The sequence below is a fragment of the Protobothrops mucrosquamatus genome, unplaced genomic scaffold, assembly GCF_001527695.2.
Source record: "Protobothrops mucrosquamatus isolate PMUCROS unplaced genomic scaffold, P.Mucros_1.0 scaffold344, whole genome shotgun sequence".
Lineage (NCBI taxonomy): Eukaryota > Metazoa > Chordata > Lepidosauria > Squamata > Viperidae > Protobothrops > Protobothrops mucrosquamatus.
In genome coordinates this window covers 765,864-789,928 of record NW_015386681.1, presented here as the reverse complement: position 1 = coordinate 789,928, position 24,065 = coordinate 765,864, and the positions used below count along the sequence as shown (strand labels likewise).

General features: G+C 45.5%; 2 protein-coding genes across 2 annotated transcripts in view; one reads left to right on the top strand and one right to left on the bottom strand.

Moving 5' to 3' along the window:
- Positions 1-10,705, bottom strand: part of C2CD3 (C2 calcium dependent domain containing 3) — an 81,415-nt gene extending 70,710 nt beyond the window's left edge. Inside the window, exons 1-7 of the mRNA XM_015815486.1 lie at positions 10,645-10,705; positions 9,005-9,274; positions 7,014-7,171; positions 5,151-5,335; positions 3,809-4,035; positions 1,992-2,124; positions 683-793 (exon numbers count right to left, since the gene is read on the bottom strand). Coding sequence (XP_015670972.1) covers positions 683-793; positions 1,992-2,124; positions 3,809-4,035; positions 5,151-5,335; positions 7,014-7,171; positions 9,005-9,274; positions 10,645-10,705 — 1,145 coding nt within the window. The remainder of the gene's footprint in view (positions 1-682; positions 794-1,991; positions 2,125-3,808; positions 4,036-5,150; positions 5,336-7,013; positions 7,172-9,004; positions 9,275-10,644) is intronic.
- A 1,727-nt stretch (positions 10,706-12,432) lies between these two features.
- Positions 12,433-24,065, top strand: part of PPME1 (protein phosphatase methylesterase 1) — a 20,616-nt gene continuing 8,983 nt past the window's right edge. The window contains exons 1-9 of the mRNA XM_015815496.1: positions 12,433-12,533; positions 17,286-17,379; positions 18,557-18,649; positions 19,850-19,907; positions 21,080-21,131; positions 21,819-21,973; positions 22,217-22,307; positions 23,114-23,179; positions 23,732-23,867. Of these exons, the coding sequence (XP_015670982.1) occupies positions 12,433-12,533; positions 17,286-17,379; positions 18,557-18,649; positions 19,850-19,907; positions 21,080-21,131; positions 21,819-21,973; positions 22,217-22,307; positions 23,114-23,179; positions 23,732-23,867 (846 nt within the window). The remainder of the gene's footprint in view (positions 12,534-17,285; positions 17,380-18,556; positions 18,650-19,849; positions 19,908-21,079; positions 21,132-21,818; positions 21,974-22,216; positions 22,308-23,113; positions 23,180-23,731; positions 23,868-24,065) is intronic.

Sequence of the window (24,065 nt, the reverse complement as noted above, 5' to 3'; positions counted from 1 at the left end):
AGTTCCCCCATGCTGGCTCAGGAATTCTGGGAGTTGAAGTCCACAAGTCATGAAGGGGCCATAGTTCCCCCACGCTGGCTCAGGAATTCTGGGAGTTGAAGTCCACGAGTCATGAAGGGGCCAGGTTTGAAGACCCCTGGGATGTCCAAACGTGGCAACTTTAAGACATGCAGACTTCAACTCCCAGAATTCCTCAGTCAGCCGTGACTGGCTGGGGAATTCTGGGAGTTGAAGTCCACAAGCCTTAAAGTTGCTGAGTTTGGAGATTCCTGGTTTCCAGTTACAACAGCACTGAAAAAAGGTGACTTATAACCAGTCCTCGCACTTACAACCATCACAACATCACCATGTTCTCATAATTAAAATTCAAGACACAACTGATTCGTATTTATGACCGTCACCGTGTCCCGGGGTCGTGTGATCCCCTTTTGCCACCTTCTGACATGGGGGAAGCTGGATTCACTTAATAACCACGTTAACAATTTAATAACTGCAGTGATTCACTTAACAACTGCAGCAAGCAAGGTCGCAAAAGGGGGTAAAAAAATGACTGCCTCACTTAGCAACAGAAATTTTGGGGTCAGCTGTGGTCGTAATCTGAGGACTACCCCAGGAACACAAATTTTGCAAGATTCCTGAGGCATTTTTTTTTTCAAATGGGAGCCAAACCAATATATCTCACCTGCCCAGCAGGAGCTCAATGGCTTTTTTCTCAGCATCCAAATCAAATTCCGAACATTCCCGCAATGGCTCAAGAGGGTCTTCACACATAAGGCCAGGATTCTTCAGAGTTCTGGAGATAATATTAAAATACAAAAAGGAAAGGAAGATGTGAGGAATCCGACAAAATATCAGAACCCAAAGCATTTTGTGGAGAGAAAATGTGATCCTTTAAACTAGTGAGGTTAAGAACAATACCTATATAACACAAATTAAAACAGATCGATTTTGCCTCGGCTTCCAAGTTACTCCGAAAAACCGTCACTAAGGAGAAACTTCCTGACTGTTAGAATAATTAACCAGTGGAACAACCTGCCTCCAGAAGCTGTGACTGCTCCAACACTGGAAGTTTTTAAGAAGAGATTGGACAGCCATTTGTCTGAAATGGTATAGGGGGTTGGACTAGATGACCTCTAAGGTCCCTTCCAACATTATTATTATTATTATTATTATTATTATTATTATTATTATTATTGATTATTAATCATCGCAGAGTTAGCCAGAGATTCCGACTGGATTTGGCATTTTGTCTACCTATCGAGTCCTTCCCAAGGACCTGGGATAGGCAGATGTGGATGTTTGATGGTATCACAGATCTCGTCGCAGGATGGAAGTGGTTCCTAATAAGGCCGCCTTTTGCAATTGACTAATGGCAAATTTGTCAATGCCGGTGATGGTGTCCAAGTGGGGCTCCAGTTGTTTTGGGATTGCACCCAAGGCGCCTGTCACTATTGGTACTACCCTTGCTTGCTTTTGCCACAGTCTTCCTATTTCTATTTGTAGGTCTCTGTATTTTGTTATCTCCTCCAGTTCTTTCTCGTCTATTCTGCTGTCTCCAGGCACTGCCACGTCCACTATCCAGACTTTAAACAGAAAGAATAGCTGTTAACAATTCAGGCCCCACAATACAACGTCCACGAACAGACAAACTTAAGACTTCAGGGTCTCGTCAAATTAAAATAGTAAAAGATACTGAAAGAGATAAAATACTAGGGTGGTCAAGTTGCTTACAGGCAAATGATATTTCTTGCAGATCTTCCAATGCACCATTGTTGCTACTTTGTCAGGCCGCTGCTTGTAGTCAGTCTGTGCGATCTTCTTGCAGCAGCTTACCAGGTGGTCCACTGTTTCTTCAGCTATTATTATTGTTATTGTTATGGTTGTTTGTTGTTGTTATTATTATTATTGTTGTTATTATTATTATTATTTATTAAATGCTATTATTATTATTATTATTTATTAAACCTTCCCTCCTGCCTGCCCACACTCACTTTCCAGCTTGTCGGGAGAGGTCCTGCTTTATGGAAGGTCGAACTTCGTACAGCTCTATGACGGGATCCGGATTGCCTGTCATGGCGGACACAGCCATCGCATTTCGCAAGCGGTTCCCTCGGTCCAAAAGGTCTTGGGAAGAAAGAGAAAATGAAAAACAAAATTAAAATTAAAAACAAAGGGAACCAACCGCTCCGGCTGACCGTGACCCTTTTTTCGGGATTCAAATGCAACACGGCCTTTAAAAGAGAAAAAAAAATTGAAATAAAGATAGTCCTCAATTTATGACCACAATTGAGCCCAAATTTTTAACAGTTGTTAAGTGAGTTTTGCCCAGGGGTGGGATTCAGTCAGTTCGCAACCGGTAGCTAATTTTTTTGTTGCCCGGGCCCAGAATGGATTTCCAGAAGCGGCATCCACGCAGAGAACCAGTGCCCCATTTTACGGCCTTTTTTGCCACAGTTGTTAAGTGAATCACGTGGTGGTGAAGTGAATCTGGCTTCCCCCCCATTGACTTTGTTTGCTAGAAGGTCACAAAAGGGGATTCACGTGACCCCCCCCGGGACACTTGGCAACTGTCGTAAATACGAGTCAGTTGCCAAGCACTTGAATTTTGACCCCGTGGCCACAGAGATGCTACAACGGTCCTAAGTGTGTAAAACGGTCATCAATCCCGTTTCAGTGCCGTTGTAACTTCGAACGGTTGTTAAGTGAATCCAGGTTCCCTGTTCACTCTGCTTGTTCCGGAAGGCACAAAAGGGGATCACATGATACCGCAACCATCAGAAGTACATGCCAGTTGCCAAGTGTCTGAATTCTGATCACGTGACCGTGGGCAACGCTGCAATGGTTGTAAGTCTGAAAAACCGTCCTAAGTCACTTTTTTCCCAGTGCTGTTGTACGTTCGAATGATCGCTAAATAACAGAATAACAGAATAACAGAGATGGACGGGACCTTGGAGGTCTTCTAGTCCAACCCCTTGCAGGAAACCCTATACCATTTCAGACAAATGGCTGTCCAGTCTCTTCTTAAAAACTTCCAGTATTGGAGCATTCACAACTTCTAGAGGAAGGTTGTTCCACTGGTTAATTGTCCTCACTGTCAGGAAGTTTCTCCTTAGTTCTAGGCTGCTTCTCTCCTTGATGAGTTTCCATCCATTGCTTCTTGTCCTGCCTTCAGGCGCTTTGGAGGATAGCTTGACCGCCTCTTCTTTGGGGCAGCCCCTGAGATACTGGAAGGCTGCTATCATGTCCCCCCTCGTCCTTCTCTTCATTAAACTAGACATACCCAATTCCAGCAACCGTTCCTTGTATGTTTTAGCCTCCAGTCCCCTAATCATCTTCGTTGCTCTTCTCTGCACTCTTTCTAGACTCTCAACATCTCTTTTACATCGTGTTTTCCGGTGAGACCAGTCTATCAGAGCAACATGATGTACCCAAATAATATGGGACAGAGTCTACTGCTTCTGCTTTTGCCTTTCAACTCCAATCTAGGAGCCTTCACAGGCAGTTGCTTGTGCGACCAACTATTTAAATTTAACACAGAAAAAGGGGAAAATACGTAAAACAGTTCATAGACACACACACACACACAGACACAAAACACCCCTCCACCAAGTACTCCAGAGCACACGCACACAAAATACCCCTCCACTTTGTATACCAGCGCACACACACACAAAATACCACTCCACCATGTTAAAACAGAGCGCGCACAAACACACAAAATACCCCTCCGCCTTGTATTCCACAGCGCGCACAAACATACAAGCACACAAACAAAATGGTGGTTAAGTCAAGGACTTAACCAGCTTACCTGTCAGGAGATCCTTCGTGGCTGGACTGTTGTAAGGAAGAACACGGACAGGCGGCGTGCTTTCCTTGCCTGACTTCATTTGTGCCTCTGGATCAGAGCTGTTCAAAAACACCCTTTGCGGCTTGGGATCCTTCGCGTTCAAGACGCAATTCGGATGGTGTTGAGATCCGGAAATACTCCTCGGGATATTCTCCGAGTTCTCTTGGAAATATAAGTGATCTTTTCCCCTGAAACATAAGCGCCCCGGGAAAACCAGTTCAGGCTGGATCGAGATCCCTGCGGTGGTTTCAGAAGTTGGGGTTATCTTAGTACAGGGGTCCCCAACCCCCGGGATGTGGACCGGTACCAGTCCGCGGCACGCCAGCAACCCGTCTGCACAAACAAGCAAAGCCCCATCCGTGGGAGGCAGGCAGCACACAAAACCACGCACCCTCCGGTCCGTGGGAAAACCTTTCTCCACGGAGGAGAGTGGAGAAATATTGGGAAATTAATAGCAAATAAGAACGTTATACTGTATTATTCATTAGATGACGTAAGATGGTGAGAAATAGAGTACGTTTGAATAGATAAGAGGTGAGATAATGATGATAAAGTTGGAAGGGACCTTGGAGGCCATCTAGTCCAACCTCCTGCTCAGTGTATCCTGAATATTAGACGTTGTGATGAATGGGAGAAAGGGAAATTCGGTGACTCAAAATTTGGACATTATAAACAACAAAATGTCAGATTCACATATTAGCGGGAAACTAAAAATTGGGAACAACTAATTAGGACACTGATTGTCTATAAAGACTGAAAGTTAAATAACTAGGATATGCATAAGCTAAAAATTATGGATAAATGCAAGAATGTTATCTTTATTTAATCGATATAATAAGAATTGTATTAGTTTAAATATGAGACGGTAAATACTAAGGGGAAAAGAGAGGAAATATTTAATGTGGTACTTTTAGATTTGTATTAAAGCTCTATTCTATTCTATTCTATTCTATTCTATTCTATCCTATCCTATCCTATCCTATCCTACCCTACCCTACCCTACCCTACCCTACCCTATCCTGCATTCTATTCTATTCTATTCTATTCTATTCTATTCTATTCTATTCTATTCTATTCTATCCTGCATTCTATTCTATTCTATTCTATTCTATTCTATTCTATTCTAAAATATAACATAACATGCATACACGTATATATACAATATTAAAAGCATGGCTATCCTATAAAGCCAGCAATTCTTTTTTTCCAAAAAGATAGGAAATATACAGTTTGGAACCTTTGGGGCTGATTTTTTTTAAAATCCCAGTTGAGTTAATCCCAGAAGAGTTAAAAAAAAACATACCTTGGAGTACTTGCTCTGCTGCTGCCTATGGACTCTCTTCCATGCAGGTGTGTGCCAGCTGGTCTGTGGATCTGGGACGGAGCAAGGGAGTGGCTGAAATCTGCAGCATCTTTCTTCGCATGTGTGCTGGGGACCGTGTGGCTGCTTTCGTACACATCGGACAGAGGTTCCAGATGCAGGGATATCTGCAGTGGGACATTTGAGCAAGCCTGTAAAAACAGCTCCCAATTCACACTCTATCTAACACAGGGATCTTCACACTTAGCCCTTTTATGACTTGTGGGCTTCAACTTGCAGAATTCCTCAGCCAGCAGAATTCCTCAGCCAGCGTGCCTGGCTGAGGAATTCTGGGACTTGAAGTCCAGGGGTCTTCAAACTTGGTCCTTTTATGACTCGTGGAGTTCAACTCCCAGAATTCCTCAGCCAGCGTGCCTGTCTGTCTGTCTGTCTATGTATCATTTATCTATATCTGTCATCTACCATCTCTTCATCCATAATGTCTGTCTCTGTCTATCTATCTACATCTATCTTTCTTTCTTTCTTTCCTTCCTTCCTTTCTTTTTCTTTTTTTCTTTCTTTCTTTCTTTCATCTATCTATCTATCTATCTATCTATCTATCTATCTATCTATCTATCTATCTATCTATCTATCTATCTATCTATCATTTATCTATATCTATCATCTACCATCTCTTCATCCATTATGTCTGTCTCTGTATGTCTGTCTCTGTATCTATCTACGTCTACCCACCTACCTACCTACCTACCTACCTACCTACCTACCTATCTATCTATTATTTATCTATATCTATCATCTACCATCTCTTCATCCCTCATGTCTGTCTGTCTGTCTATCTTGCTTTAATATTTTCTAAACCCTTGCACAACGTTCAACAGCCCTTTTGGGTTGTCTGCACCAATATCAGAAACCTGATCCTGAACAACTCATTTTCCAAAAGGCTCTTGTGGGGAAAAAGAGGAGAGAGAAGGAACATTGGATATATGCGCTGCCTTAAGTTATTTGTAAGAATAGTAAAAGTGGGATGCAGATAAAATGAATCCTCCAGACAACCCAAACAACTGCTTTAGAACACGGGTCCCCAACCTCCGGGTCAAGGCCCATTCGGAACCGGTCTGCGCAAGCAGTGGGTGAGCGCGTTCACGCCGCTCCACTTGCGTGAACGGCGAGGGCGCCTGCCCATGCGCAAATCTCCACACACACCAGCAACTGGTGCAAATGGAGCTACATAGGCAGAGACGTCCCACCACCAACGCCAACGGTCCACAAAACTGGAAAGGTTGGGGTCTGCTGCTTTGGAACATCCAGACTATTACTAATTAATGTCATGGTTCCGACAGATGAAACTCTTCAAAAGAACTTTAAGGCATTGTTTACCTTAAAGAATCTTTATTTTGAGTAGCATAGCATCGGCACTGGCATAAGCGAAGCCAAAATCTGAATTCCCCTCCCCTGAGTACATACTATCAAAGCACAATTCCCTCCTCCAATTCACAGTCATAAATCACATTCCCCAATTAGCTTGAAACGCAGGCTTTCCCTCCAGTTCTCCAGCCCGCCATTTCTTATCATCTCTGGTTACAATAACCTTGATTCTCACGCTAGGTTTAGTGTTGTTATGTCTAGCTGGACTCTCGTTCACATCCCCCCTCCTCCCAGCATCATCTAACTCTAAAAGGAAAAGGTAGAAGATGGCTACATCTCCGTTTGTTGTCAGTGCAAAAACATCCGATGTGAGCAGCGTTGACCTCGACATTGTGTGCATTTTAAATTGATCCCTATTTACAATATTTGGAGTTAAGGCCAGGCAACAGAGAGAGAGGAAAAAAAAGAATTTTGACTCACCTGCAGCTCTCCCATCTTTTCCGACGACGGAGAAACGATGGTGAAAAATCCACTGATTGGGTGGCTGGGGGACAGCTGAGCCAGCCCCTTGATTTGAACCCGTCCGATCGGAAGGTGGTCTGATTTGGTCATGACTTCCAGGACAAGAGCCCCCATATCTGTCGGAAGCCAGCAAAGGGGATCAAATTGGTCCAACTGGATCAGCAACACACGAATTCGAAGGGTATGGTTCTACTTCAAAACTGTATCTGTCGTATACAGTTGAACTGGGGCTGTCCTTGATGCTTCCTGAGTGGGTTTGTTTTCTTGCAGACGTTTCATGACCCAGCTAGGTAACATCATCAATGCTAGAAGAAGTGGAAGCGGTCTTGGTGGTTCCTTGGCTGGGGTGTTTGCTGTTACCTTGTCTGGCAGTTCCTTGATTGGGGTATTGTTTGCTCCTTGACCAAAGCACTAGAATATAAATTGAGAGCAAACCTCGCTCCCTACTGGTACTGATGATGTTCCCTAGTTTGGTAATGAAACGTCTGCAAGGAAACCACCGAGCTCAGAGAGCACCAAGGACCCCACAGTCCTCCTCCTCCTCTTCAAAACCTACTCCCTTGAACAAGGGTCTTCAAATTTGGCCCTTTTATGACTTGTGGACTTCAACTCCCAGAATTCCTCAGCCAGGCACATGTGCCTGGCTGAGGAATTCTGGGAGTTGAAGTCCACAAGTCATAAAAGGGCCAAGTTTGAAGACTCCTGCATTAATCCATCTTTTTTTCTTTCTTTCTTTCTTTCCTTTCTTTCTTTCTTTCCTCTTTCTTTCTTTTCTCTCTTTCTTTCTTTCTTTCTTTTCTCTTTCTTTCTTTCTTTCTTTCTTTCCTCTTTCTTTTCTCTTTCTTTTCTCTTTTTTCTTTCTTTCTTTTCTCTTTCTTTCTTCTTTCTCTCTTTCTTTCTCTTTCTTTCTTCCTTCCTTCCTTTCTTCCTTCCTCTTCAAAATCCACTCCCTTGAAGCACTGATGATGTTCCCTAGTTTGGTAATGAAATGTCTGCAAGAAAACCACCAAGCTCAGAGAGCACCAAGGACCCCAGAGTCCTCCTCCTCCTCCTCTTCAAATCCCATTCTCTTGAAGCACTGAGGATGTTCCTGTTCTATCCCAGCCTATGGCCGTCCTTGTTAAAGGCACAAGGACAAAACCCCTGTTGAGAAAATAGGTTGGAGACTCAAAAGAAAACAAACCCCTTTTAATATGGGTAACAAACCTGCCAAATAGTCCAGAAACAAAAGCAGCAAACACAATCCAAATGGAGGAAATTGTCCACACGAAACACAATGCAAAACAGAAAAGTAGTCACCGGCAATACTAACAGAACATGATCCCATGAAGTACTTTGCGACGGTGGCCTTCAGCAACCAGCACCGCCCACACCTTCCCTTTTTATAAAACAGTCCCAAGGCGTTGCCTCTCAGTGCCTTCTCCCCTGGAGTTGTCGTATTGACTGCTGCTGATCTGCTCTCGCTAATTGCCTGCGTCTACGAGCATCAATCATCATGTCCATCAGGTGTGAATCCTCCAAGTCTGACTCATTCTCCCCACACAGCTGATCTTCATCCGTAACACGACTGGAGGGCCCAGGCTCTTCATCAGACCGTGAGTCTTGTAGTTCATCAGAGCCTCCTTCTGACCCTGATGGCCCTCCAAATGCCTCCTCTACCTCCTCCTCAGATTCCCCGGACTCAACTGTTGGGAACACAGGCTGACACGGAATCACGACACTTCCCTAGTTTGGTAACGAAATGTCTGCAAGAAAACCGCCAAGAGAGCACCAAGGACGCCACAACTAATACGATTATCGCACTTCTCAATTGCACTTCACCATTTCTCTTTTCCACCCTAAAATTAGCAATTTTGTGGCCATTTCCAGAGAACCTCTGTGGACTGACCACATCCAGGGCACGCCCGTTCAACCGGTCACCCTATGAGTTGCAAAGAGCCAGCTCTTACCTGCCAGGTAAGAGGCAAACTGCTTGGGCCCACATCGCACTGGGTAGCAGGTGGTGGCGTTCAGGATTTTCTGCTCTGGCTGGGAAGCATCCTGGGAAACGAAGACGGTGCCGTTGCTGGTTTCTCCCCACCATCTCACCCGAACCAGGGACGGCGCCAGCGGCTTGGCGACCATCCACAGGATTTTGCTAACAGTCAGCTTGAGGAAGCAGCGCAGGGCTCCTTCCACCAGAGGCGGTAAACTGGTAGAAGGGGAGACATCACTGAGAGCTGAAGAGAAATAACAGAGCGCAAATTAAATTAGATTATGACTATTATGACCTCCAAAGGGCCAGAAGGCAGGAGAAGAAGCGACGGATGGAAACTCATCAAGGAGAGAAGCAACCTGGAACTAAGGAGGAATTTCCTGACAGTGAGAACAATTAACCAGTGGAACGACTTGCCACCAGAAATCACTGGAGGCTTTCAAAAAGAGACTGGACAGCCATTTGTGTGAAATGGTATAAGGTTTCCTGCCTAAGCAGGGGGTTGGACTAGAAGACCTCCAAGGTCCCTTCCAACTCTGTTATTCTGTTAATCTTCATAAACATCTCCAAAGTGCCTGAAGGCAGGACAAGAAGCAACGGATGGAAACTAATCAAGGAGAGAAGCAACCTAGAACTAAGGAGAAACTTCCTGACATTTAGAACAATTAACCAGTGGAACAACCTGCCTCCAGAAGTGGTGAATGCTCCAACACGGGAAGTTTTTAAGAAGAGACTGGTATAGGGCAGGGGTAGGCCACCTTGGCTCTTTTATGACTCGTGGACTTCAATTCCAAGAATTCCTGAGCCAGCCGTGCTGAGGGGAAAGGGAGAGGTTTCCTTCGCAGCAACAGCAGGAGAGGAACAAAAAAAGAAAGCATCTATTCCCACATCTTCTGCCCTCACTGACCTTGCCCCCCCCCGCCAGCTCACTTGGGACCCAAGGCACAACTCGAACTCAGAACCAGTTCTCAAACTTCTGCCGGTATCTGGCCCGCTGCCATTCCCCATTCCATCAATTGTGGCTCTCCTTAGAGTGCATAAAAACACATTTTCCACAAGTGGTTTCCCACCGCCTTCCTCTAGGGTCTTCCTCTCATTCTCCTGCCCTCTGGGATCTCCAGGTGGTCCCCCATCCAACTCTCCAACTGGGAAATCCTTCGCAGCAACAGCAGGAGAGGAAAAACAAAAACAAAACAAAGCATCTATTCCCACGTCTTTTGCCTTCGTTGACCTTGCTCCCCCCCCCGCCGCCAGCTCACTTGGTACCCAAGGCAGAACTCGAACTCAGAACCAGTTCTCCTGGTTATCTAGCCTGCTGCCATTCCCCATTCCATCAATTCTGGCTCTCCTTAAGAGTGCATAAAAACACGACATTTTCCCCAAGTGCTTTCCCACCACCTTCGGTGTCCCTCCCATTCTCCTGCCCTCTAGGATCTCCTGGTGGTCCCCCGTCCATCTCTTCGTCTAACTCTTAAGGAAATCCTTTGCACGAGAGGGAAAAAAAGCAAAGCGTCTCTTCCCACGTCCGAGCATTTTGCGAACCCGGGTCAGCCGCTGGGGTTGTGGGAAGGCGACAGGGACCGACCCAGCCCGGCCCCGACCTCCCTCACTCACCCGTCCGACGACGGCCGGCCCCCGGCCGGCCCGGCCCGCCTTTGCTCTTCTTCTGCTTCATCCTCGCCGCTAGGCCCGGAGCCGCTGCCTAGCAACGGGCGCCGCCGCCGCCGCCGCCGCGCGGCCTGCTGGGAAAATGGCGGGAGGGCCGCGGCCTCGAGCGGTCGCCGCTTCAACTACCACTCCCAGAAAGCTTTGCGAGGGAACATAGAGATACTAAAACTAAGTGTTAGAAACACCCAATTTGCGATAGAGCAGGGGTTTCCCCCCCCCCACACACACACTTGGAGCCATTTAAGATGGGTGGGCTTGAGGCGTGGACTTTAACATGTGTGGACTCATGTGTAGGCTTCATGTATGGCAGGGGGTCTTCAAACCTGGCCCTTTTATGACTTGTGGATTTCAACTCCCAGAATTCCTCAGCCAGACAGGCTGAGGAATTCTGGGAGTTGAAGTCCACAAGTCATTAAAGGGCCAGGTTTGAAGACCCCTGTTGTATGGACTCAGGTGATGTGGACTTCAATTCCCAGAATAGAATAGAATTACAGAACAGAATAAAAATACAGAATAGAATAGTGTAGAATAGAATAGAATTACAGAACAGAATAGAATAGAAATACAGAATGGAATAGAATAGAAATACAAAACAGAATAGAAATACAGAATAGAATAGTGTAGAATAGAATAGAATTACAGAACAGAATAGAATAGAAATACAGAATAGAATAGAACAGAATAGAAATATAGAATAGAATAGTGTAGAATAGAATAGAATCACAAAACAGAATAGAAATACAGAATAAAATAGTGTAGAATAGAATAGAATCACAAAACAGAATAGAAATATAGAATAGAATAGTGTAGAATAGAATAGAATTACAGAACAGAATAGAATAGAAATACAGAATGGAATAGAATAGAAATATAGAATAGAATAGTGTAGAATAGAATAGAATTACAGAATAGAATAGAAATACAGAATAGAATAGAACAGAATAGAAATATAGAATAGAATAGTGTAGAATAGAATAGAATTACAGAACAGAATAGAAATACAGAATAAAATAGTATAGAATAGAATTACAGAACAGAATAGAAATACAGAATAAAATAGTGTAGAATAGAATAGAATTACAGAACAGAATAGAAATACAGAATAGAATAGAACAGAATAGAAATATAGAATAGACTAGTGTAGAATAGAATAATATCTTTATTGTCAATTTAAATGTACATTAATACATTAAAATAACATTTCATTGCAGACACTTCTCCAAGGGTAACCACCTCCAACATACACTGCATAAACATGACCAAAATAAAATAATAACAATAATAATAAATAAAAATAATGATAATAGTAATAATAGTAATACATATACCCACATACACACACATATATGACTCAGAGAAACAACACAGGTATACATGGCGAAAAAAACCAATCTTGCCGGTTCAGATCCCTCTAATTATTATCTCTATGGCTCCACCAAGCCTCTCTTGGTCGGTCGAACCGCCTCCTCTTTGCCCGTACTCCGTTTTAATACTCCGCTTCCCAGGGTGCCTTTCGGCAGCTTCCGGCCGTGCGTCGCCGAGCGTGCCCCGATCGCAGTCCCGCCGGGACTGCCTTTCCCGTCCTGCCTCGGGGCCGGGAGCCCCTCCCTTCCGGGCGAGCGCGGAGGGGCTGCTGGGAGCGGCGGGCCGGCGGCTCCTTCTGGGAAGGCGGGGGCCGGATCCTCCACGCCCCTCGGCCGCTGCGCTGCTCGCCGGCCCCGCGTCCCCCTCGCCATGTCCGCCCTGGAGAAGCAGCTGCAGCTCGGCCGCCTGCCCCCGCGCCCGCCGGGCCCCGCCGGAGGCAGCGGCCAGGCCCCTCCCAAGATGCGCATGGGGTAGGACGGCGGCGGTGACGTCACGGGGGGGCCCCGCGGCGGTGACGTCACGGGAGGGAAGCGGGGAGGCCGGCGGTGACGTCATGGGTGGAGACGGCGGGGGGGCCCCTCTTCAATGGGGAGCAGAGGAAGGGGCGTGGCCCGGGGGGAGGATTGGGGGGGCTGGGAGGGGGAGAGGGAGGGGGGATGAACCTAATGCCCTGCAAGGACGCTGGATTACAACTCCCATTATCCCCTGCCAGCAGGGCCGGGGGGGGTCCCTGCGAGCCCCGTCCTCTATTCCCAATCCCATTGGATTTATTCCGTTTATAGGTCGCCCAGATCAAAATCCTGGCTTCCAAGTGAGATTAATCCTAATCCAGGGGAGGGTCTCTTCCCTCCCTGCCCCCGCCAAGCTGGATCATGGGGAGGGTCTCTTCCCTTCCCCCCCTCATCTGGACCACTCCTCATTTTGCCCCCCCCGTGGGACTGGTCCTTCTAACTTACACCCCCCCCCCTTTGAAATACCCCCCCCTTCGCCTCCCCCTCCCCAACTGCCCTCCTCCTGTCCTGCGGAGATCCCTTTCCCATCATCCCCAGCCATCCAGGACCCCCCAAACAAGCTCCCTTTGATAAGGGGGGGGTAGATCCCCAGGAGAACCAGCACCATGGACAGGGTAAACCCCCCCCACCCCAATGGACTCCCACCCCCTCCAGCCTGCCTGGAGGGGGGTTGGGAAGACCTGGATGAGAGATGCTGCGGGTGGGGGCAGGCTTGGGGGGGCAGCAATTAATATTTATATGTTACTTATAAGTAAGGATGTAGGTCTTTACATATATAGCATGTTTTAAATGTGTTATAATAATTAAATAATAATAATAATAATAATAATAATAATAATAATAATAATAAAGTTGGAAGGGACCTTGGAGGTCATCTAGTCCAACCCCCTGCTCTGGCAGGAAACCCTACACCATTTCAGACAAATGGCTGTCCAGTCTCTTAGAATAGAATAGAGTTGGAAGGGAGGCCATCTAGTCCAACCCCCTACTCGGGCAGAAAATCTTAGACCATTTCAGACAAACGGCTGTCCAGTCTCTTCTTAAAAATATATTTCTACCCTTTGAGAGGAAGCAACTAAATTTCATTTTTAATGTGTGCGTTGTGCCCACAGGAAAAAAAATGACAATAAAGGTTATCTAAAAAAAAAAGCTTATCTAATCAGTGGGGGAGGCTCCGTCTGCAGAGGTGGGTGCAAGGCACTGGGGGGCAGAGTAGCACACACCATCAGCTGGGGTGGGGGAAGCTTTGATGAGAAAAGCGGGGGGGGGGGGGGAATCCAGAAAGGATTTCTGTTTCTCCCCCCCAAAAAAGGGGGGGTATGGAAATAGAAGCCTGTGTTGCTGGGACCTGGGAGTAAAATCAGAAGGAGAGAAAGAAGAGTTATAACCTCAAGCTTGGCAACTTTAAGATGTGTGGACTTCAACTCCCAGAATTCCTGAGCCAGCATGGCTCAGCTTGGAAACCTCTTCCTTTTCCCTCAGCATGGCTGGCTCAGCTTGGAAACCTCTCCCTTTCCCCTCAGCATGGCTGGCTGAGGAATTCTGGGAGTTGAAGTCCACGAGTCATAAAAGAGCCAAGGTGGCCTACCCCTGATCTAGCCTGTATTGGTACAGGTAGCTTGAGTAGTGATTCTTTGAGTTTCAACACCGTTGGGAAAAAGGGACCTCGGACTTACGACCGTCGCAGCCTGATCACGTGATCAAAATTCAGACGCTTGTCAACTGGCTCCTATTTACGACGGTCACAGTGTCCCGGGAATCACGCCATCCCCTTTTGCGACTGACGAGCAGAGTCAAGCGGGGGAAGCCAGCTTCGCTTAACGACCGTCTGACGAGCTTATCAACCGCAGTGATTCGCTTAACAACGGTGGCAAGGAAGGTCTTAAATGGGGCAAAACTCAACAAACCTTCTGGCTTAGCGGAAGCAGAAATTTTGGGGCTCCGTTGTGGCGAGTCAAAGATTAACCTGTACAGCGCAATCAGTGACTCACAATTATCTGCTTATTTACAAGGTTAATTTTATATCGGGGTTTTAGGCGGGGTTTACAGATAGATAGATTAACGTTGGACTCTGAAACAAGGAAATTGTGCTGTTTTTTTTTTCTTGCCGAATGTCTCCGGCCTCAGATTTCTCTCTCCCAATCTTCCAAATTTGGCCTGGCTATCCTGAAGTTAAGTAGTAGTAGTAGTAGTAGTAATAATAATAAGAAGAAAAAGAAGAAGAAGAAGAAGGAAGACAGACAGACAGACAGACTGTGGCAAAGGCAAGCAAGGGTGGTACCAATAGTAATAGGCGCCTTGGGTGCAATCCCAAAACAACTGGAGCTGGTGAACTTGTGGTAGTAGCCGTAACTGTTTAAGCGGTAATCAGTTAACGTTTTCCGCCGGAATGATCCTTGGCGAAGGTAGGACGCTGCTCTAGACATTATGGTAGTTTGTAGGTGTAGACGGATAGGGTCCAGGACCCATTGGACTCGATAGGTAGACAAAATGCCAAATCCAGTCTGAACATCTGGCTGACTGTGCGATGATCCATATAATAATAATAATAATAATAATAATAATAATAATAATAATAATAATAATAATAATAAAATAACAATAAAGATATCTGATAGGAGAAAATATTTGTAGCTTGCAGCTGAACTGTGGGATCCTTGGTGCTCTCTGAGCTGGGTGGTTTTCTTGGAGACGTTTCATGACCCAGCTAGGTAACATCAGTGCTAGAAGGGACGAGGAGGAGAAGGAAGAGGAAGGAAAGAAGGAAGGAAGGAAGGAAGGAAGGAAGGAAGGAAGGAAGGAAGGAAGGAAGGAAGGACTGTGGGGTCCTTGGTGCTCTCTGAGCTGGGTGGTTTTCTTGCAGACGTTTCATGACCCAGCTAGGTAACATCATCAGGGCTAGGAGGGACGAGGAGGAGAAGGAAGGAAGGAAGGAAGGAAGGAAGGAAGGAAGGAAGGAAGGAAGGAAGGAAGGAAGGAAGGAAGGAAGGAAGGAAGGAAGGACTGTGGGGTCCTTGGTGCTCTCTGAGCTGGGTGGTTTTCTTGCAGACGTTTCATGACCCAGCTAGGTAACATCATCAGTGTTAGAAGGAGGAGGAGGAGGAAGTTGATTGTGGGACCCTTGGTGCTCTCTGAGTTTGCTGGTTTTCTTGCAGACGTTTTATGATCCAGCTAGGTAACATCCTCAGGGCTAGGAGGGAGTGGGTATGCAGAGAGGAGTGCTTCATTTTAGGACCTTTTTCGCACCGTTGCTATGCGAATCACTACACATTTGTAAGCAAATCCAGCTTCCCCCGTGGAATGTGTTTGTCAGATGCTAGCTGGGAATTGTGACCCGGGACACTGCAGCCTTCCTACACCCATGTCAGTTGCCAAGTACCTAAATATTGATCGTTGGATCGTGGGGATGCGCAATGGCTGTAAGTGAAAAACGGTCAGTCCCTTTGTTCAGTTGTCGTTGTAGCTTCAAACTGTCACTAAATGAATTTTTTCTAAGTTGAGGACTACCTGTATAACCACTTACTACAGCACCGATATATCTCTGTATTACTGATGATGTTTCCTAGCTGGATAATGAAATGTCTGCAAGAAAACAAGCTCAGAGAGCACCAAGGATCTCAATGACCACCACCACCTCCTCTTCTTCCTCTTCCTCTTCCTCTTCCTCTTCCTCTTCCTCCTCCTCCTCCTCCTCCTCCTCCTCTCCACAATCCCCCTCCCTTCTGAAATGTCTGCAAGAAAACCACCCAGCTCAAACAGCACCAAGCACCCCACAGTCCTCCTCCTCCTCCTCCTTCCTATCACCACCCCCACTCCTCCTCCTCCTCCTCCTCCTCTCCACAACCCCCACTCCCTTGTAGCACTGATGAAGTTCCCTAGTTGGGTCATGAAACATCTGCAAGAAAACCACCAAGCTCAGAGAGCACTAAAGACCTCACAGTCATTCTCCTCCTCCTCCTCCTCCTCCTCCTCCTCCTCCTCCTCTTCCTCTTCTCCACAATCCCCCCTCCTTTGTAGCACTGATATTGTTACCTAGTTGGGTCATGAAACGTCTGCAAGAAAACCACCCAGCTCAGAGAGCACCAAGGACCCCACATTCCTCCTCCTCCTCTTCTTCTTCCTCCTCCTCCTCCTCCTCCTCCTCCTCCTCCTCCTCCTCCCTTCTAGCACTGATGATGTTACCTAGTTGGGTCATGAAACGTCTGCAAGAAAACCACCAAGCTCAGAAAGCACCAAGGACCCCACAGTCGTCGTTGTCGTCGTCGTCGTCGAGGAGGAGGAGGAGGTCCTCCTCCTCCTCCTCCTCCTCCTCCTCCTCCTCCTCCCTTCTAGCACTGATGATATTACCTAGTTGGGTCATGAAACCTCTGCAAGAAAACCACCCAGCTCAGAAAGCACCAAGGACCCCACAGCCCTCCTCCTCTTCCATCATTAATTTTCCCAAGGGGTCTCATGGGAAACTGGGACTGCCAAACCAACAAGGGAGTGAAGATGTGTAGGCATTCATGCCTGCATAAACATAAATGGAAAAAAACCCAAAAAAGTTGCCTTCACAATAAAAAGCAAACCGCGCTGGCTGGACAGGGACCGCCAAAGGGCCGGAGCTGGCCCGGGGGCCATCAAACGCCCAGCTCTCTTTTAGACTCGCCTTAAGAAAAAATAAAATCAAAATTAAAAATCAAAATTAAATGCCTTCTTTTCTTTTTTTAGGCCTGGCAGGAAGCGTGATTACAGTCCGGTTTCCTGGAACCAATATTTCGAATCTATGGAAGATGTGGTGGTCGAGACGGACTCCGGCCAGGATATATCCTTTCCTTTGGGCCGCTGGTTGATTTACTCCAGTTGCAGAACCCTCCACGGGGCAGTCAAATATTTAAGGCTAAGGATTCTCCCAGCTCCGTTTAAGGACACATTTCGTCCTTGCTAGACAGGAACGGCTTTCAAATTAAAACTGCAAAACCATTGTAGGCCAGCCATTGCTTCCTTTTTTTTAAATATTGTGTACCTTGGTACTCATCCTTAACTGGTCCCCAAAACGAGGAGTACACAGACATTTTTCCCATAAGGAATAATGGAAATAAATTTAATTCGTTCCCAAACCAAACAACACGCCCATTTTGAAGGCAATATGTAAAAAGACAGGGTTGCACGTATTTTGCAGGAGAAATAAAGCTAACAATTAATAAACAGTTAAAAAGGAAGAAAAACTTTACTTTGATTGGAGGTCTCCTGCTTTGGGCAGGGGGTTAACAGAATAACAGAGTGGGAAGGGACCTTGGAGGTCATCTAGTCCAACCCCCTGCTCAGGCAGGGAACCCTATACCATTTTGGACAAATGGCTGTCCAGCCTCTTCTTAAAAACTTCCAGTGTTGGAGCATTCACCGATTCTGGAGGCAGGTGGTTCCACTGGTTAATTGTTCTCACTGTCAGGAAGTTTCTCCTTAGTTCCAGGTTGCTTCTCTCCTTGATGAGTTTCCACCCGTTGCTTCTTGTCCTGCCTTCAGGGGCTTTGGAGAACAGCTTGACTCCCTCTTCTTTGGGGCAGCCCCTGAGATACTGGAAGGCTGCTATCATGTCCCCCCTCGTCCTTCTCGTCATTAAACTAGACACACCCAATTCCAGCAACCGTTCCTTATATGTTTTAGCCTCCAGTCCCCTGATCATCTTAGTTGCTCTTCTCTGCACTCTTTCTAGAGTCTCAGCATCTTTTTTACATCGTGGTGACCAAAACTGGATGCCGTATTCCAAGTGTGGCCTTACCAAGGCATTGTAAAGTGGTATTAACACTTCACATGATCTTGATTCTCTCCCTCTGTTAATGCAGAGGGATAGAATCCAGGTTGGTCTAGAAAACCACCAAGGTCCCTTCCATCCTTAGGATTTTATCCTAAGTGTAGTAGTATTATATCTCCCTCTCCTTTTTTTCCCCTAAACCTCAAGTCTTTCCAAAGAAGGTTGTCGCATCCTTAACTGTTCATACACTTTTCGAGTTTACAAGAGCGGGTCTGAGGGTCCCCTGTTGCTGCTTCTACACGGCGGAGGCCACTCGGCTCTCTCCTGGGCTGTCTTCACGGTACGTCCCTTCCTTCCTTCCATGTGTGTGGCTTGGTCAGATTTTTAAAGACCCCCATTTACCCCCCCAGAAAGACTCTGGGCACGCAGCTATATAGGGTGGGCTCGACTTACCACCACAGTTCAGCCCCAAATTTCCTTTGGTAAGTACAAATATTTATAATATTTATATTGATGTGTTACTTAGATGTAAGGGTGTAAGTCTATACATATGTTATAATATGTTTAAATGTGTGTTATGCATGTGTACACTTGAGAGCATAAATCTCATTTTTAATGTGTGCCATTGTGCCCACAGTAAAAAAATGACAAGAAAGATTATCATCTGTCTGTCTGTCTGTCTATCTATCTCATTTCTGTCTATCTATCTCATTTCTATCATTTATCTAATTTCTATCAAATTTCTTATCTATCATCTATCTATCTATCTATCTATCTATCTATCTATCTATCTATCTATCTATCTATCTATCTATCTATCTATCTATCTATCTATCTATCATCTATCTTCTATCTCCCATCCTTCCTTCCTTCCTTTCTTTCTTTCTTTCTTTCTTTCTTTCTTTCTTTCTTTCTTTCTTTCTTTCTTTCTTTCTTTCTTTCTTTCTTCCTTCCTTCCTTCCTTCCTTCCTTCCTTCCTTCCTTCCTTCCTTCCTTTCTTATCTAATTTCTATCTATCTTCTATCTATCTACGGTATCTGTCTGTCTATCTGTCGTCCTCGACTTACCACATTTCATTTAGTGACCATTCAAAGTTACAACAGCACTGAACAGCTTTCCTTCAGACATTATGTATGCTTCATCACTGGGTGCTTCATCTCCTGCTTGAGCAGGGGGCTGGACTAGCAGACCTCCAAGGTCCCTTCCACTCGATTCTGATGCTGAAAAAATAGTGACTTACGAGCATTTTTCACACCACCGTTGCAGCCTCCCCGTGGTCGCGTGATCAAAATTCGGAGGCTTGGCACCTGACTCGCGTATTTATTTAGGAGTCAGTTGGATGCTTTGTCGGCTGGGGAATTCTGGGAGTTGAAGTCCACACGTCTTCCCGTTGCCCAGGTTGAGAATTGCTGGGCTGGATCATTCTTGGGGTCTCATCCTGTCTACAAGGGTGGGACCTTAACTCCTTAAGAGCTCTACCTCTATCCCTCCGATTTTATAACTATCTGAGTCCTTTTTTTTTTTTAATCTCTTCCTGCAGGCTGCCATTGTCAACCGTATCCAGTGCAGGATCGTTGCTTTGGATCTAAGAGGACACGGTAAGGCAGAGGCCCCCAACCAATATAATAATTAATGTAATGTAATGTAATATAATAATATAAATATATGATATAATAATATATAATATAATTATAATATATAATAATATATAATTATATAACATATATACATACATACATACATACATCATATATATATTATATATGATTATATATATCATATAATCATATATAATATATTATATACACTGGAAGTTTTTAAGAAGAGACTGGACAATCATTTGTTCGAAATGGTATAGGGTTTCCTGCCTGAGCAGGGGGTTGGACTAGATGACCTTCAAGGTCCCTTCCAGCTTGATTCTGAATTGAATTGAATTGGATATATGTAGTCTGATGAAAAGTAGGACCAGGGGGGACATGAGAGCAGCCTTCCAGTATCTCAGGGGCTGCCCCAAAGAAGAGGGAGTCAAGCTATTCTCCAAAGCGCCCGAAGGCAGGACAAGAAGCAACGGATGGAAACTAACCAAAGAGAGAAGCAACCTAGAACTAAGGAGAAACTTCCTGACAGTTAGAACAATTAACCAGTGGAACCACCTGCCTCCAGAAGCGGTGAATGCTCCAACACTGGAAGTTTTTAAGAAGAGACTGGACGGCCATTTGTCCGAAATGGTATAGGGTTTTCTGCCTGAGCAGGGGGTTGGAATAGATGACCTCCAAGGTCCCTTCCAACTTTATTATTATCATTATTATCATCATTATTATTATTATTATTATTATTATTATTATATAATGAAGAATTTGTAGGGCCATAAAATAGAGAAAATCCTCAAAAACGAAGAAACCAAATGCTTGCTTATCTATTTATAAAAATTTATTTGCCACCCACATCGTATCCCAGGACTCTGGGCGATTTCAGAATTCAAACAGACAGGCGCCTGTCATATCACACCCCAGACTTAACAACTAGAAGACACAAAAGTCTGGACGGTGGACGTGGCGGTAGCTGGAGACAGCCAAAGAGAAGAAAGAGAACTGGAGAAAAATCACAAAACACAGAGACTTGCAAAAAGAAATAGAACGGTCAACGCCTTTTGCCCCTCGTCTGATTTAATTCAGATGCAATCCAGTTTTGGTCAATAAGGGCATAGAGGAGAAATGATTTTAATTCTGGTTAACACTTCTTTTCATTTGAGCTGCTTTTGTTGTTACAGGTGAGACAACAGTGCGTAATCCCGAAGACCTGTCTGCAGAAACAATGTCCAAGTATGTGGCTCCATAATTTTTTTTGGGGGGGAAAGGGGGTGTTTTAAGGTTGCTGGGGAATTCTGGGAGATGAAGTCCCCGAGTCTTAAAGTTACCACGTTTGGAGATCCCTAGTGGCTAGGGAATTCTGGGAGATGAAGTCCACGAGTCTTAAAAGTTGCCAAATTTGCAGATTCCTGATGGCTGGGGAATTCTGGGAGATGAAGTCCCCGAGTCTTAAAGTTACCACGTTTGGAGATCCCTGGTTGCTGGGGAATTCTGGGAGATGAAGTCCACGAGTTTTAAAAGTTGCCAAATTTGCAGATTCCTGATGGCTGGGGAATTCTGGGAGATGAAGTCCACGAGTCTTAAAAGTTACCACGTTTGCAGATCCCTAGTGGCTAGGGAATTCTGGGAGATGAAGTCCACGAGTCTTAAAGTTACCACGTTTGGAGATCCCTAGTGGCTAGGGAATTCTGGGAGATGAAGTCCACGAGTCTTAAAAGTTGCCAAATTTGCAGATTCCTGATGGCTGGGGAATTCTGGGAGATGAAGTCCACGAGTCTTAAAAGTCATCAAGTTTGGATACTCCTGTGCTAGGAGACCAGTGGGCTTCCTTGGGCAGTTGGGAGAGCGAGCAAGATGGGTCTGGGGTTCCCATCCAGCAGGACCACAGCTTATGTTCTCCCATTCTTATGTTTTTTCTAGAGACGTTGGCAACGTGGTGGAAGTCATGTATGGCGACCTCTGCCCTCCCATTATGCTGATTGGGCACAGCATGGGAGGAGCCATCGCTGTCCACACAGCCGCGTCCAATCTGGTGCCAAGCTTGTTGGGCCTCTGTATGATTGACGTTGTGGAAGGTAAGTTGCCACCATTTTCTCCTCTAAACCAGGGGTCTTCAAACTTGGCCCTTTGATGACTTGTGGACTTCAACTCCCAGAATTCCTCATGCCTGGCTGAGGAATTCTGGGACTTGAAGTCCACAAGTCATCAAAGGGCCAAGTTTGAAGACCCCTGCTCTAGACCAACTTCTCCTAACCTTGCAGCAGGCGTGATACATGTCAGTTTGTTTAATACCAGACATCCCTCTGTCATTGGTGTAGGGACAGCTATGGATGCCCTCAACAGCATGCAGAATTTCCTCCGGAGTCGCCCCAAGACGTTCAAATCTCTGGAAAACGCCATCGAATGGAGGTAATGCATGAACCATGATGGTTGAACCATTAGGTTAGGTTAGATTAGGTTGGGTTGGGTTGGGTTGGGTTGGATTGAGTTGGGTTGGGTTGGGTTGGGTAAGGTTGGGTTGGATTAGGTTGGGTTGAGTTGGATTGGGTTGGGTTGGATTAGATTGGGTTGGGTTGGGTTGGGTAAGGTTGGGTTGGATTAGGTTGGGTTGAGTTGGATTGGGTTGGGTTGAGTTGGATTAGGTTGGGTTGGGTTGAGTTGGATTAGGTTGGGTTGAGTTGGGTTGGGTTGGGTTGGGTAAGGTTGGGTTGGATTAGGTTGGGTTGGATTGGGTTGGGTTAGGTTGGATTAGATTGGGTTGGGTTAGGTTGATTTGGATTGAGTTGGATTGGGTTGGGTTGGGTTCGGTTGGCATTGACAAAATCCCCATTAGTCAATTGCAAAAGGCAGCTTGACTCAAATCAGCTGACATCCTGCGACGAGACCTTTAACACCATCAAACCACCACATCTGCCTCTCCCAGGTCCTTGAGAAGGACTTAATAGTTGGGTGAAAAAAATGCCAGATCCAGTCTGAACACCTGTCCGACTGTGTGACAAGCCAAAGTAATAATAATAATAAAAATAAAACTAGAGCCAGTTGTTCCATGTTAGCTACTCTGCCTTCCTCTGAGAGGGGACAGGTGGGACTTAAAAAAATTCAAGGTAAACCACCTTTGCTAAAAAAAATAATAAAAAATAAAGGAAAGTTAAAACAACACTTACGAATTCCGCATTGGTGATGGCTGGTCTTTTTTCCTTTTTTTTTTCTCCTAGTGTGAAGAGTGGGCAGATCAGAAATCTCGAATCAGCCAGAGTATCCATGCTCGGCCAGGTCAAACAGTACGTCGACTTTATAAAACTTCCTTCCCTGCCTTCTTACGTCCTTGGAAACCCTTTCATCTGTGCCCTTTTGCCAAACCTCTTCCTTGCTTTTCAAAAACTTGAAATGCTTTAAAATGTGTAGACTTCAACCGGCTAGGGAATTCTGGGGGAGTGTAGAGCTGTGGCTGGTCTCTGTGCTCATTGTTTGCTTGCAGACGTTTCATGACCCAACTAGGTACCATCATCAGTGCTAGAAGGGAATGGGGTTTGCACATTTGGTTTTTCTTGCCTAAATGTAGAACCTTTACTTTTTTCACCCTTGAATTTCATTGTGTTAGATAGCGCCCAGTATTCAAGTCTGTCCAGATCCTCCTGTATCCTAAGCCCGTCTTCTGGAGTGTTGGTTATTCCTGCCAGCTTGGTGTCATCTGCAAATTTCATGAGTTCCCCATCTATCCCCTCATCCAAATCTTTGATGAAGAGGTTGAAGAGCACTTTCCAGGGTTTTCTCATTTTTTTCTGCGCTTGCCAATCTCGACGTCTGAATTAAACCTCCTTGCTTTGTTTCAGGTGCGAAGAAGCCCCGAGTCCCGGGGACGCCAAAGCCATTGTGGAAGGAATTATAGAGGAGGAGGAGGAAGAGGAGGAGGAGGAGGGTGAAAACGGGGAATCCCTGAACAACAAGAAGAAAAATGACAACGTGGAAGTAATAATAATAATAATAATAATAATAATAATAATAATAATAATAATAATAATAATAATAATAATAATAAAAAAGTTGGAAGGGACCTTGGAGGTCATCGAGTCCAACCCCCTGCTCAGGCAGGAACCCTACACCATTTCAGACAAATGGCTGTCCAGTCTCTTCTTAAAAACTTCCAGTGTTGGAGCATTCACCGCT